Consider the following 16,606-nt stretch of genomic DNA (forward strand, 5'->3'; position numbering starts at 1 on the left):
TATGAAAGCAGCACTGTATGTACAGTATGTATGAAAGCTGCACTGTATGTATGTACACTATGTTTAAGAGTGGCACTGTATGTATGTACAGTATGTATGAGAGTGGCACTGTATGTATGTACAGTATGTATGAGAGTGGCACTGTATGTATAGTATGTATGAGTGCGGCACTGTATGTACAGTATGTATGAGTGCTGCACTGTATGTACAGTATGTATGAGCGGCACTGTATGTACAGTATGTATGAGAGCGGCACTGTATATGTACAGTATGTATGAGAGTGGCACTGTATATGTACAGTATGTATGAGAGTGGCACTGTATATGTACAGTATGTATGAGAGTGGCACTGTATGTACAGTATGTATGAGTGGCACTGTATGTACAGTATGTATGAGTGGCACTGTATGTACAGTATGTATGAGTGGCACTGTATGTACAGTATGTATGAAAGCGGCACTGTATGTATGTACATTATGTATGAGTGGCACTGTATGTACAGTATGTACAGTATGTATGAGCGGCACTGTATGTATGTACAGTATGTATGAGAGCGGCACTGTATATGTAGTGTTCCCGCTAGGCTGTTTTAGCGGGGCACTGCGCCCTGCCCGATTTCTAAAGGGCAAAATGCGCCCTGCCCCTCCAGCAGTGCCCCGTTAAAAGAGCATGCTGCCTGACTGATGTTGTGCCCAGGGAAGCTCCAGGCACCGCAATCTCGGCGGCACTAGGCTTCCCCGGCAGCTCACGGACTTCGGCGGGGCCAGGTCCGCCCCCTTGTACAACAGAGGAAGCCCGGGCACGCCTGCTTTGGTGACGCGGCGGCCCGGGCACGCCTCCTTTGGTGACGCGGCGGCCCGGGCACGCCTCCTTTGGTGACGCGGCGGCCCGGGCACGCCTCCTTTGGTGACGCGGCGGCCCGGGCACGCCTCCTTTGGTGACGCGGTGCCCGGGCACGCCTCCTTTGGTGACGCGGCGGCCCGGGCACGCCTCCTTTGGTGACGCGGCGGCCCGGGCACGCCTCCTTTGGTGACGCGGCGTCCCGGGCACGCCTCCTTTGGTGACGCGGCGGCCCGGGCGCGCCTACAATGATGACGCGGCGGCCCGGGCACGCCTACAACGATGACGCAGCGGCCCGGGCACGCCTACAACGATGACGTCGGCGGGCCCGGTCCGCCCCCATCCCATACAGCGGCGCCCTGCCCCCAAAAATTCCTAGGGGAACACTAATATGTACAGTATGTATGAGAGTGGCACTGTATGTATGTACAGTATGTATGAGAGTGGCACTGTATGTACATTATGTATGAGTGGCACTGTATGTACAGTATGTATGAAAGCGGCACTGTATGTATGTACATTATGTATGAGTGGCACTGTATGTACAGTATGTATGAGAGCAGCACTGTATGTACAGTACAATATGTATGAATGGCACTGTATGTACAGTATGAGAGCGGCACTGTATGTACAGTACAATATGTATGAATGGCACTGTATGTACAGTATGAGAGCGGCACTGTATGTATGTACAGTATGTATGAGAGTGGCACTGTATGTATGTACAGTATGTATGAGAGTGGCACTGTATATGTACAGTATGTATGAGAGTGGCACTGTATGTACAGTATGTATGAGAGTGGCACTTTATGTACAGTATGTATGAGTGGCACTGTATCTACAGTATGTATGAGTGGCACTGTATGTACAGTATGTATGAAAGAGGCACTGTATGTATGTACATTATGTATGAGTGGCACTGTATGTACAGTATGTGTGAAAGCGGCACTGTATGTATGTACAGTATGTATGAGAGTGGCACTGTATGTATGTACAGTATGTATGAGCGGCACTGTATGTATGTACAGTATGTATGAGAGGCACTGTATTTATGTACAGTATGTATGAGAGCGGCACTGTATATGTACAGTATGTATGAGAGTGGCACTCTATGTATGTACAGTATGTATGAGAGCGGCACTGTATGTACAGTATGTATGAGAGCGGCACTGTATATGTACAGTATGTATGAGAGTGGCACTATGTATGTACAGTATGTATGAGTGTGGCACTGTATGTACAGTATGTATGAGTGTGGCACTGTATGTACAGTATGTATGAGAGCGACACTGTATGTACAGTATGTATGAGAGCGACACTGTATGTACAGTATGTATGAGAGCGACACTGTATGTATGTACAGTATGTATGAGAGCGGCACTATGTATGTACAGTATGTATGAGAGCGGCACTGTATGTATGTACAGTATGTATGAGAGTGGCACTGTATGTATGTACAGTATGTATGAGAGTGGCACTGTATGTATGTACAGTATGTATGAGAGTGGCACTGTATGTACATTATGTATGAGTGGCACTGTATGTACATTATGTATGAGTGGCACTGTATGTACAGTATGTATGAGTGGCACTGTATGTACAGTATGTATGAGAGTGGCACTGTATGTACAGTATGTATGAGAGTGGCACTGTATGTATGTACATTATGTATGAGTGGCACTGTATGTACAGTATGTATGAGTGGCACTGTATGTACAGTATGTATGAGAGCGGCACTGTATATGTACAGTATGTATGAGAGCGGCACTGTATGTACAGTATGTATGAGTGGCACTGTATGTATGTACATTATGTATGAAAGCGGCACTGTATGTACAGTATGTATGAAAGCGGCACTGTATGTACAGTATGTATGAAAGCGGCACTGTATGTATGTACATTATGTATGAATGGCACTGTATGTACAGTATGTATGAGTGGCACTGTATGTACAGTATGAATGAGAGTGGCACTGTATGTATGTACAGTATGTATGAGTGGCACTGTATGTACAGTATGAATGAGAGCCGCACTGTATGTATGTGTGGCAATGTTCAAGATAGAAGGAAACATAAATGAGAGATATGAGATAAATACAGAGTCCTGATGCTCTTTGGCGGGCAAAAGCACCTACACAGTCCTGGCGACCCCCATCCTCAACCCCACCTCTGTAACGGCTTGGAACCCAAAGAGTTTTGTGGGCTGGTGTCAAAGGAATGTACACTCTTTAGACCTGAGTTGGGAGGGGCCTTTTTTGCTATGGGGGCCCACAACGTTCTAGTTAGGCCTGTACTGTAGAGATTCTTAGGGCGGTATGCTATTACATGCTGTCATTTGTCCCATGGTAAAAACTGGATTTTTAGCCAATAGTCCTATTGAGCTTTCCAATTATATCCTGTTTTTACTATGTGGTAAATGACCAATTATCTGGGCATAACACATGGGATCTGGGCTAAGTTCCCGGACCCATGTGTTATTGGCTGGAAAAAAAAAAAGCGGCCTCCTAGGGTTGCTTATTGGGATTTCTGCTTTGCCAGCCTTGCCTGAGGCACAAGAAGTAGAATCACTGATAAGTTCTGTCTTATGGGACTAGAGACCTTATTCTGGTCCACATGCAACGCAATGCTGCAACGACGGCCAACCCCATGGTTGCCGAGTTCCCCCCGCACGGTTGCGAATGAATGTTCAGCATGGGAACGACCAGCGTTTTCATAGGAACACCATGAAACGTAGGGCGTTCCCATGGGCGCAGTCTGTTGCCACCGCCCACACTAACCATCCGCACGTGCCCGCTCTAACCTAGCATATGCACAAAACATTGCTCCCCCCGTGCGGACATGCGGGCGAGCGATGTAACCAACATAAGGCTCTAAATGGTTATCCCCTGTAGGATCCATTAGTTGGGAATTTACTGTAGCGAATAGGATACAATCTTTACAAGGAAGATAAGTATTATGTATTGTATAGTGGTAGTACAGTACTTACTGGTGTGGAGATCGGCTTGGGCCTATTTCCTCCTCAGAGGATGCCTGGGACACATGGGTCTGGTTCCTGCGGCGAGCTTTCGATTTCTATGGAAAAAAAAAAAAAAACGTATTTCCATAATTAAGAGTTTTAATAAATGTAAAGATGTACAAATCACTACAGTAAGTATAGTACTGTAAATAAATGATTGGACAGAAACAAAGAAACAAACAAATTAGCGCGAACAGGATAAAAACAGATAACCTTAACCAGTTAATATTAAAGCCATAGTTATTGTTTGCAAACATTAGCTGCACAGCAGGCGGGGGAGGTGGGGGGCAGGAACAAGAGACCATTGGACTCGGTATCTGGACTCATGATAGATTGACTCTAGGTCGACCACTATTGGTCGACAGTGAAAAGGCCGACAGGGTCAGAAGGTCACATTGAAAAAGTGGACAGGGTCCAAAGGTCATCAGGCTCCAAAGGTCGACATGGTCAAACAGTCAACAGGGTCAAAATGTCGACATTAAAAAATTTTTATGAAATTGTGAGCCGACATGCTGACAGGCGGTATTTCATACCCTACCTTCAACTACGGCACGGAGGGAGAATATAATAATGTGCCGAGGCACCGAAGCGAAGCACGGCGAGCATAGCAAAGGGGACGCTGTTGATGTTTGAACCCAGTCGACCTTTTGACTGTCGACCTTTTGACTGTTCAAATTTGGAACCTGTCGACCTTTTGACCCTGTCAACCTTTTGACTGTTGAACTTTGGACTCTGTTGAACTTTCCACTGTAGATCTTTAGACCGTGTCGACCTTTTGACCCTGTCGACCATTAGTGGTCGACCATATGACTGTAGACCTAGACACTGTAGATCTAAAAAACCATAACCCTGGACACAGAAGTTTCACTCGGGGGCGGATTGGAAACAAAGTTTCCGCGGAAAAATTTATCGAAGTGGCCTCACATCGGCGGCACCGGATCAAATGTGGAAGCAACCAACAACAAAATAAGCAGGATTAGGAGAGGGTCAGGTAGGCAACCCTGTACTGCACCTGTGTAGAAGCCATTGCTTTCACACCTCCACATTTCAAATAAATAACATTTATTTCGGTACTTATGAGTTATCCGGGCGCCCGATATTTTCATCGCGGCCGAAATCGTGGGCATCGCGTCGGTCGTGGCCGTTATAAGGAGCCGCGACGCGATGCCCACGATTTCCCATAGACAGTAATGTTAAAAGACGCGATGGACCCGATTTCCGACACGATTTCTCATAGACAGTAATGTTAAAAGACGCGATGGACCCGATTTCCCATAGACAGCAATGTTAAAATAAAATTACAAGGTGAAATTGGCCAATATATTTAAAAAAAAAATGTTTCATGGCCCCCCACCACCGTTAACGCCACCCCGCTATTGACGCCAACCCGAAGCGTGGCGAGCGCAGCGAGCCCGCGAGGGGCGGCGTTACGCGTCCTCCGACCTTTTCATGCCCTACTATCCACTAGGGCGTGGAGTGAGAATAGAATAGTGTGGCGAGCGCAGCGAGCCACCGAGCCCGAAGCGTGGCGAGCGCAGCGAGCCCCGCGAGGGGACGCGGACACCTTCACAGATATCCGCGTGCCCTTGCGGGCTTCACAGGTGTCCGCGTCCCCTCGCGGGGCTCGCTGCGCTCGCCACGCTTCGGGCTCGCCACACTATTCTATTCTCACTCCACGCCCTAGTGGATAGTAGGGCATGAAAAGGTCGGAGGACGCGTACCGCCGCCCCTCGCGGGCTCGCTGCGCTCGCCACGCTTCGGGTTGGCGTCAATAGCGGGGTGGCGTTAACGGTGGTGGGGGGCCATGAAACATATTTTTTAAAAACATATTGGCCAATTTCACCTTGTAATTTTATTTTAACATTGCTGTCTATGGGAAATCGGGTCCATCGCGTCTTTTAACATTACTGTCTATGGGAAATCGTGGGCATCGCGTCGCGGCCCCTTATAACGGCCACGACCGACGCGATGCCCCCGATATCGTGTCTTTTAACATTACTGTCTATGGGAAATCGGGGGCATCGCGTCGCGGCCCCTTATAACGGCCACGACCGACGCGATGCCCCCGATTTGGAGCTAAATCGTGGGCATCGCGTCGGTCGGGTGTCCTTAAGTTAACCAAACTTAAGGACAAAATCGGGCGCCCGGATAACTCATAAGTACCTTTATTTCTCCATTGTTACATCGAATTTGACGGCAGATAAGAACCACTTGGCCCATCTAGTCTGCCCCTTTTTTAAACATGTTACCTCAAACCATATTTGACCCTTATTTTTTTTGTTGGTTATTATTTTGAGATGAGTGTGGCCCATCATCCAATTGTTAGTGGTGTTAGATTTAGGTTTAACCATCTTAGTGTGGCAGAAGTGCACAACGTTTAATATTTGTTTTAGTAAAAAAAAATTGCAGACAGATACACTAAAAGCATTAGCAAATGATATGCATATAAAAGCATATATTATAAATTTGTACAAAATATACCTTTCTACCCGGGTTGCCTACCTGACCCTCCCCTTTAGGGCCAGATGTATCAAGCTTCAAAAAGTGATCAAATGGAGAGTGATAAACAACCAGCCAATCAGCTCCTACCTGCCATGTCACAGGCTGGGTTTGAAAAATGACAGGTAGGAGCTGATTGGCTGGTTGCTTATTATCACTCTCCAGTTAATCAATTTTTGAAGCTTGATACATCTGGTCCTCAGGGAGAAAATGCTCTGTTCCTGCACTTCCCTGGTAATGTAGGATTGCAATCACCTGTGGTGAAACACCTTTCTTATCAATTACCAAGCTCCCCACAGGTGATGGCAATACATTACCAGGGAAGTCCAGGAACAAAGCATTTTCTTCCTGAAGGAGAGGGTCAGGTAGGCAACCCTGCTTTATAACAACTGGGCAGACTCCTTGCAAGTGGAATAGTGGTAAAGTGCTGTTTTTTTTATTTTTATTTAATTGAATCCCACGTGTGTGTGAATAGGTAATTATAAGCCCTTATTGGTAAGTATCAAGTCATTCACAGGTGAGCGTAGCCGAGTCAATGGGATCTGACTGTTATTTGCAAGTGCCAGGACAAAGGTAGGGGACGCTGGGTGTTCCAATGGCTGACACCCGTCCCCGGTGCCGTCCTACCCCAGCCCGTCCCGAACTTTGCGAACGGCTCGGCGATTATACAAGTCACCGAAGCCATTTACAAAGGGGAGCTGCACATGCGCACAATAGACCATGCGCATGTTCAGACCCCCAACTATCGGAACAGGGCTGAATTCAGCCCCGTCCGAATGAATAAGAATCACCCCCTTACTGGTTAGCTGCAAAGGGTTTGTGTTAAAGCAGGAGCACATAAATGTGTATGTGTGTGAAAACACCAACTACACGCCCACCCTCACACCCAGTGGCACACGCAGGGGGGGGTTTCTGAGTAGCCCCCCTTGAAGTCCCCTCTTTCCATTGGCACAAGAATTTTAAAAAATCGGCCCTTGGGCACCGGAGATACTGTATCTTACTTCAAAGCATTGGTCCCCACCCAAGCCTCTGTTAATTGCACTTCCCAGTCAGATATTTCAGGTTCTCTCTGACATAGAATTTTTCTGAGGCTATATTCCATAAGCTGGGATTCTCCCCCTTTGATAGACACTAGTAGCTTGTCTCTACTGTTCCCAGAACCAGAGATATCAGCCTTCCAGCAGCTGGTTACTGCTCCAGCTCCACACACCTGATATGTAGTTTTATATGCTCATTGACAGATTGCTCTGCCTCCTGAACTCTGATCTCCTAGTCCCCAATACCATTTGGTAGGTGGGATTATTCTCTAGTTTTTAATTCCATTATAATCTAAGAAATCTATTTCCGGGAACTGGAGAAATCTGCAGTCAAGCAAGCTGTCCTCCCACCAGCAAATTATGAATAATATGCCCATTCCACTATACACCCCTCATCTGCATATTAAACATCCTCTACCACCCTGGTATGTATCAGGGCCCCTTCATTCCGCCCAATGACCCCTTCTCCCACCCCATCTCCCATCATCTGTGCAGTAAAGGGGTAATTAGTGGAAATTACTGATCCAGGCCCAACATGTTGAGCGGTTGATATAATACCCCCTACCACCCGTGGGACATCAAAGCTTCCCTCACCCCTACCACTGGAGGATTGGTAGGGGCCCCAATACATTGCTATGCCCAAGGGTCTACACTGCTGTTGATGCCTATATATATATATATATATATATATATATATATATATATATATATATATATACTAGGTGATTAATCGCGCCCTACGGGCGCTCTTCACACCGTCGTAGGGGACTACGCCCCAATAAAATGAAGCCACATGCCGTAATGCCAATAACACATTATGCTGAACACCATGATGCCAGTTACACATTAAGCCCAACACTGCGATGCTAATTACTCAATACGCCGCACACTGTGATGCTAATTACACATTATGCCGCACACGTTGATGCCCATTACACCCCATACTGTGATGGCAATTACCCAATGCTACCCACACCGTAATGCCCATTACGCCCCATAGCATGATGTCCATTACACCGCACAATGTGATGTCCATAGTGCCAGATATGCCCCCATAGTGCCAGATATTCTGTCACAGAGCCAAATACACATATGCCCCCACAGTGCCAGATATTCCACCACAGGTCCAAATACACATATGCCTCCACAGTGCCAGATATGCCCCCACAGTGCCAGAGACACCTCAAATATTACCAGTTACACGCAGTACTTGCGACACCGATGGAATCAAAGCCAAATTAACTCCCCAGGGGCGCGGGGTACTTAAGACCTGGGGGTCCCTAAGAACTAAATAAACGCATACACACAGCATGCAAACACATTATACATACACAACACACACATCAAACATTCAAACATACACACACACACACACACATTCTGCATACATACATACAACAACAACACACTACATACATACATACATAACACACATCCACACTGCATACATACTGTATATACTACTACCATGAAGAACAATGTATGTGAGTGCTCTCCCTCTATAACGCATACAGGAGAGTGAGGTCCATCTCCCTCTCCCACTGTCATAATATATACAGTGCCGCTGCCTGTGCAGCAGACTCACTTGCTCATGGAATTGCTGCATCTAATTCAAGGACAGCAGCCCGCCCTTCCTCCAGTGATCGGGCTCCGCTCTGCTGGCAGCTTTGCTGGATGTTGTTGCTGCAGCTTTCGGCGAGGGGGTGGCGGCCTCTCGCTCCTCTTCACGCAATAGAGGGAGCAATAGAGGGAGCCAGAGATATTCCGATCCCATTGGCAGAAGGCGCTGGGGGTTTGGAGGGGGGTTCCGGCTGCAGGCAGAGTGGGGTGAGGCAGAGAGCGCTTTCCAGGCTCCCGGCGCTAACAGCGACAGCCTACACTCCTCACCTTGCAGCATGAGCAGCATAACAGGCGCTGCCCGTCTCTCTCTTTCTCCCTGCTGAAGTAGCAGCACGGGTATTTTTAGCGCTTCCCGCAGACCCCGCGGCGCTGGCTCCTCCAAGCCATTGCGGGGTCTGCGACATTAACTACGCCACTGAGCTCCATCCATCTACATTCAGGCAGCGTTTAGCTGCCTGTGTCCCGACTCCCACTCTGTCTGCCCCTGCGCAGGGGTGCCGAGAGAGGGGGGGAGCAGGTACAATTTACCCGGGCCCTGGCCTGTCAGGGGGGCCCTGGTTTGGACACACAGGTTTTTTTTTTATTTGGTGGCAAGTACCCCTAACATGACCCATTCCATTAGGTATAAAATGCTCTGTTCCTGGACTTCCCTGCCAGTGGTAATTACAGAGGTTGGACTCCAGCACAGTCCAAAATTCAAAGAGGGGCAGTCACATCAACTGCCAGTGAGTCCAGGACAGTGATGCTTGGGGTGGCAGTATATGTGACCCCCCCTTTTGAATATTGGACTGTGCTGCAGGCTCACATCTGTAACTGCCATGTGCAGGGAAGTCCAGGAACAGAGCATTTTGTACCTAATGAAATGGGCCATGTTGGAGGGTATGTGTAAATTCTTTGCAAAGAGCATGTAACCCCTGGCAGAGCATGTTAACCCCTGGCAGAGCATGTAAATCAGGGCAGACAGGTTAATCCCTGGCACAGAATGTTAACCCCTGGCAGAGCATGTTAACCCCTGGTAGAGCATGTTAACTTCTTAATATGCAATGAGCATTAAGGTGTGTGGCATAACGTGTAATGAGCATTATGGCATGTGGTATAATATGTAATGGATGTGTGACATGTGTAATAGACATTACAGTGTAAATTTTTGTACGTGTATCCACCTTGGAAGCAGTGGCGTAACACAAGGTCCGCAGAGTGTGCGGGGATCTCCGTCCGTGGGGGCCCCAGGAAGTTGTTGTACCGGGGCCCAGAATTTCTCTTGGCGGCCCTGCCCCTGCGTAGGAGCTCCGGCCTGCCTCTGTATCCCGTGTCATGTGACCCCGGCCCCTACGGCCCTGCAGAAATTCATCTTTAAAAGCTGGCCGGGACCTCACAGCAGTGGCTGCAATGTTACTATCATGCTGGGTATGTCCACCCTCCTCCCCAGCAGTGTACATATGTGAATTGATAGTAATTCACTTACGGTTAGTTGAGCTCCTCAACCGTCTAAGGTTCCACAAAGGGTCCGCCCCAGGTATCCGACGAGGACCGGAATGTCACAAGAGATACTTGTAACCACAGCCGGGCTGTACAGTAAGATGGGGTCACTTATGGACACCCACGGGTGGCTGCGAGCTTCGCAGGTTAGGCGAAAGTCATCATCGGCCAAAGGCCTCAGCCACCCTAACTTCACCTATTCGCACTTTGGCACGTAGGTGGTAGGTGTGACTCTCTCACGGGAGAGCCACAGACCGGCGCTCAGGGACGAACACACACACGGATGAAACTCACCTACGTAATTCCTTGTCACCTTGCTTGAGGATCCCGGCACCTGGGGAACAAGAACGAGAACAGCCTCCCTACAACCCTTCACTAACCTAATTAGGACTAACCTGTCCCTAACATAAAACGGGTAACTAGGCTGAACTTACAATAACATAATAACTGGTGCTATCCTCTAATTAACATCAAGTCAGACATTAAGATCATTAAGCAACAAACAAGAAAGTAATCAGATTATACTAAAACAGGTGTGTATGTAAGGTACTAACCTCTGCGATGTGCGGTGTGACCGGCCTAATGTAGTACACTCCTAGAACAGTCACAGATACCTGGGTAGACAGCCGTCTATCCCAGTTCAAGACCTCACCCTTCCCTTCTTGTACGATTAAATGAAATGCAAATGGCCGACAGGCCTAAGATGGCTGCCACCAGCCTGGTGGTAAGGCACAGGCAGGAGGCCTGGAGGTAGGGCACAGGCAGGAGGCCTGGAGGTAGGGCACAGGCAGGAGGCCTGGAGGTAGGGCACAGGCAGGAGGCCTGGAGGTAGGGCACAGGCAGGAGGTAGGTGGTGGCCGACCAGGGCCACTTACCCGATCCGGTGGGAGAGGCTGCAGCAGGGGACTGCGTTAGCTCTTTTGTCTCCCCACTGCTGCAGCACTCTCCGGTCCTCAGCTTCAGTCTTCAGGCTCTTCGGTAGCCCCTGCTGCGGTGCTGGCTGTCCCTGGGTCTGCTGCCGCCGTCTCTGCCGCCGTCGTCTCCGCCGCCGTCTCCGCTGCTCTCTTTCCTGCTTCAGGAGCTCTTCCACGCTCCCTCTCCGCCGACGAACTGCGCTCCGCCGCGTCTGATATAAGACGCTGGGAGGAGGCGGAGCTATGACGCGGCGAACCCGGATTGGTTCACCGCGTCCCTCTCTGATTGGCCGCCTCGTCGCAAGCACATATTGGCTCGCGCGAGGCACGCCATTTGAAGTACCGGCGGCTGATTGGAGGGACTTGAATCCTCCCGGACTCAAGCTCCTCCAGGCCGCGATCCCGCCGCCGACGACGCAACGGGGAACCAGCCGGAGGGAGACGGAGGTAAGCCTCCTCCGTCCCCTTCCCAGCACAGCCCCCCGCCGTCTGTCCCCTCACATTTCCCCCCCCTTTGTCCTTTGTCGTCCCGACAAAAACAGGACTGGACCACACAAAGTTGGGGTCAGCATATTGCGGACCGGGAACACCACGGTTGGTCCTCTGTGAACGTCTCATTGGGGGAACAATCCCAGGACCAGGAGTTCCATCATCAGGAGCCACGCTGTCTCTAGGCGGTTCAACGGGCACCCACCAATCTTCGCTTGGATCATCTTCCCCGGGCACTGGTGGTGGCAAAGGTCGCGTATCCGGAGGTCCTTCCTCCTCGATGTCTTCTGGAAACGGGCAAGGACGCAGCTTGTCTCGATTGAGGATCCTCAGCCGGCCTGTCCCATCCGTACTTTCTACCACATAATCCGGCCCTAGCCCTGACAACCGTCTTCGGACCACATAGGGAACCACCTCCTAGCTTTCTGACAGCTTGTTCCCTGGACGGACCAGGCGGACAAGTACTCGTTGGCCCACCTGCAGGGGCTCTGCCCCTCGACCACTAACAGGGGGGTGTGAATGATCTGCTATCCTCCTCCTAGCTATGCCTTGGGCCTCTTCCAACCTCTGTTGATGTTCAGTGACCCAATCCACTGGCAATGCGTCCCCCTCTGCTCCAGGCCCGGACAGATGTAATTCCTGAGCCTCTCGCCCCGGGCGCCCAAACATCAAGAAGAATGGGGAGAATCCAGTAGTGCTGTGTACTCTGTTGTTATAAGTCCACACTAATTCTTGCACATGTTCGGGCCATCTTCGTCTCTTGGTTACTTCTAAGGTTTGCAACATCTGAAGCAACGTCCGATTGAACCGTTCGCAAGCGCCATTGCCCTGGGGATGGTACGGCGTGGTGCGAGACTTCTGCACTCCATATAGCAGGCAAAGCCGTTCCATGAGTTTCCCTTGAAAACAGGCACCCTGATCTGAATGGATCCGTTCAGGACATCCATACTGCCGAATGAAGTGCTCCACAATAGCTTTGGTCGCGGACTCCGCCGTCTGATCCCGGGTAGGCACCACCACAGTGAACTTGGTAAAGTGATCCGTCATGACTAGGGCATATTGATGACCGCTGACAGATTCTCCAATCAGGACGTAGTCAATCATCAGCAATTCCAAGGGGCGACTGGTCTTGATGGTCTGTATAGGAGGATGTTGCATCGAGGGCTTAACCACCCCGCATTGTCGACATTCTCGACACACTCTTTCTACAATCGCCAGCAATTGGGGAGCAAAGAACTGGCGTTGTACCCACTGGTAGGTCTTTGCCGACCCCAGGTGTGCTCCATCCTCATGAGCTTCAGCCACCAAGGCTGGTATCAACGCTTCTGGCACTACAACCTGATCCACCATGCGAAATTCGTGTTCTAAATACACCTGGCGGCGCAACATACCAGCATAGACCTTTAGACGGTCCCAGCTACGGAGGAGTCTCTGGCAGTAGGGGGTCAGACGATTCCGCTCCTCACGATTGGGCCAGTGTCCTTTGATCTTCCATTGTTGAATGGCATGTAGCCCGGGATCATTCTGTTGTAGCGAGGCCCAATCCCGCTCTGTGTTTCGGTATAAACGTGTCTCCCTCTCTACCTGGGATCGCACCTGTATCCCAGAGGAGGTCATCCTGGTTAAGTCGGGAATCTCTATTGCCTCATGTTCCTCGTCCCCCGGGACCAGGGGTATCTGTTGAGGAAACCGAGATAAGGCATCAGCATTCCCGTTACTCTTTCCTGGCCGGTAGCGGATCTTGTGGCTGTACTTCGCCAGCCGCGCTACCCACCGTTGTTCCAATGCCCCAAGTTTGGCAGTGTCCAGGTAGGCCAGGGGGTTGTGGTCGGTGAAGATCTCCACGTGAGCTGCCGCCAGATATTCTGCAAATTTCTCAGTCACGGCCCAGACCACCGCTAGTAGCTCTAATTTGAAGGAACTGTAGTTGTCCGGGTTCCTCTCAGTCTCTCGCAAACTCCGGCTGCCATAGGCAATCACTCGCTCCTGACCGTCCTGCTCCTGGGATAGTACAGCCCCCAGTCCTTGCAGGCTGCCGTCCATGTAAAGAATGAAAGGCTTCTCAAAGTTGGCATAGCCCAGCACTGGCGCCTCCGTGAGCATTCGCTTGAGGTGGGCAAACGCCATCTCCTGGGGAGCCCCCCAGGCCACGGCCTGTTTCTTGTTGGTAGTGGCGACACCTCGCAGCAGGGCCTGCAGGGGCTCAGCAACCTTGGCAAAGTCCTTGATGAACCGACGGTAGTAGCCGACCAACCCTAAGAAGGCTCGCAACTTGGTAATGGTAGTCGGAGTTTTCCAGTCCTGTACGGCCGAAATCTTACTCGGGGTGGGGCACACCCCATCCCTGGACACCACATGACCCAGGTACTCCAGGCTGGCTTTAAGGAGATGGCACTTGCGGGGCTTCAGCTTGAGTCCGTACCTCTCCAGGCGCTGCAGCACCAAGTCCAGCCTCACCAGATGTTCATCCAGGGTAGAAGCAAACACAATGATGTCATCCAGGTAAATCAACAGCGCTTCAAAGTTCAAGTCCCCCAGGCACCTCTCCATCATCCGTTGGAACGTTGCCGGTGCATTGGTGAGTCCAAAGGGCATACACAGAAATTCGAACAACCCCATCGGTGTCGTAAAGGCAGTCTTTTCTTGGTCCTGCGTAGCTACGGCGACTTGCCAGTACCCACTGGCCAGATCTAGTGTGGAAAAATACCGAGCGTCTCCGAGGGCAGCTAAGGATTCCTCAATTCGTGGCAACGGGTACGCATCTCGGACGGTACAGCTATTCAACCGACGGTAATCTACACAGAATCGGATGGACCCATCTTTCTTCCGCACAAGAACAATGGGGGCGGCCCACGGACTTTTACTCTCACGGATCACCTTGTTCTCCAGCATCTGCCGCAACATTGTTTTCACCTCTTGGTAAAGTTTGGGAGGAATTGGCCGGTACCTCTCTCGAACGGGAAGACTATCCCCAGTGCGAATCTCATGCTGCAGGTCTTCAGTATATCCGAAATCCTCCTCATGCCGGGAAAAAACCTTTCGCCTCTCCCACAGCATATCCTCTAGCCTCTGTACTGTTGCAGCATCACACTCATCTAGGGAAACATCCATCTGTTCCCGAATTACTCGACCATTCCAATCTGCGCTGGGGCACTCCTCGTCTCCCAAACTCACCGCCATTGACCATGCCTCATTTTCCTCTGGTCGTAGCAAAATTGGTCGCCCCCCGCATATGTTATCCCTTGGGACAGTAGTCACGGTAGCTATCGTGGCGCCGGCTGGAATTCTCTTGGGCTCATCCAGAAGGTTGCACAGCCGGACCAATACCTTGCCGTCCCTTACCACTGCCAGCGTTCGAGCCAGGATGAGGCCGGAGTCAATTCCCAGATATCCCTTGGGTTCCACCATCACTTCACTTCAAACCCATCCAACCGCCGGTGGGTCCTTACCTCGAGGGGAAGAACGATCTCTTGACGGGGAGGCAGCTCTATCTGTTGTCTATGACTAGTTTTGATAATTCCCATAGTCTCCTCCGACCTTCCAGTTTCGCAAATTTGTCCCACTTGTTGGAATGCCTGTTGCACCGGGCGCTGGACACCCAACTTCTTCCAGTATTGGGGGCCACTCTCCTGGAACAAAATCCGATCAAGATCCTTCAAGACATTCATACCGACGATCACCGGCCCATGGCTGAGCCCCTTACCTTTAACTACCAGGATCCCCTTCTTCCCCACCTTCTGGCCACAAATCTCTATCTCCATCCAGACCACCCCCACGACTGGGATAGGAAGGTTATTAGCAGCCGTGAGGGTAACCCAGCTTTCAAACACTGCCTCCTTCAGGTGGGAATAGTGTTCCAGGAAGCAGTCCTCCGACATGGTGGTCACCTGCGAGCCGGTGTCCAACAGGCACTTCTGTTCCTTGTCTGCAAAACATCCCACCACAACAGGACACTCTCCAACTAGGTCAGCTGAATTCACTATAGCTGCCTCTCCGCCTATCTCCCCCGCGGGTGGTCCCGTGACCGCGAGGGACTCTAGTTTAAAGGAGGGCCCCGGTCTGCCCCGCACTCCCGGGCGAAATGTCCGAAGCGGCCACAGCTGTAACATCGGGGGCCCCTGTTCTCTCTAGGCCGGGCCCCGCCATTGTTGGCACCTCGTGATCCCCCTTGCACTCGCCGGGGAGCACGGTCTTCTATGCTTCCATGGCCCCTCTGTCAATGAACTTCTTCCCGCAACTGGGAGATCTCTTCTCTCATTTCTAAGGTAACTTTTGAGAAGGCCTCCTTCAAATCCTTGATACATGATTCATGGGGGTGGGGTTCCTCCCGAACGACTGGGGCCGAGACAGGCGTCAGACACTGTGGGGCCATAGCATGGGGCCGAAGTTGGCATCGCGGTCTCGGGCGATGGCCTCAACTTGGGTTTGGTGAAACGTAAGCGTTTTGTTGTCGGAAATCTTGTCCAACAAAATCTGCCGCAGGGGAACGCTCCGTAATCCCAGTGCGAACTGATCTCGTAGTACAATGCTGGGGTTCTCCAGCTTGCCCAAACATTCCGGGTCGTGACGACAAATTTCCCCCAGCATTTCTTGTAGGGCATTGGCAAACTGCGGGATGGATTCGTCTTCCCTCTGCACACGCGTAAACAATCGCTGTCGCAGGTTTCCGGCGGAGGAAGTATTGCCATAGATTCCGTCGAGTATCTCAAACACG

General features: G+C 50.7%; 1 protein-coding gene across 13 annotated transcripts in view; it reads right to left on the reverse strand.

The window, feature by feature from the left end:
- The window catches only part of LOC146025912 (interferon-induced very large GTPase 1-like), a 226,550-nt gene that overhangs the window by 195,056 nt on the left and 14,888 nt on the right, over positions 1-16,606 (reverse strand). For all 13 annotated transcript variants that reach the window (XM_083156102.1, XM_083156096.1, XM_083156100.1 and 10 more), the window contains exon 2: positions 3,825-3,910. In XM_083156102.1, coding sequence (XP_083012228.1) covers positions 3,825-3,910 — 86 coding nt within the window. The remainder of the gene's footprint in view (positions 1-3,824; positions 3,911-16,606) is intronic.

This window comes from Crinia signifera, chromosome 8 (genome assembly GCF_055691185.1).
Source record: "Crinia signifera chromosome 8, ASM5569118v1, whole genome shotgun sequence".
Lineage (NCBI taxonomy): Eukaryota > Metazoa > Chordata > Amphibia > Anura > Myobatrachidae > Crinia > Crinia signifera.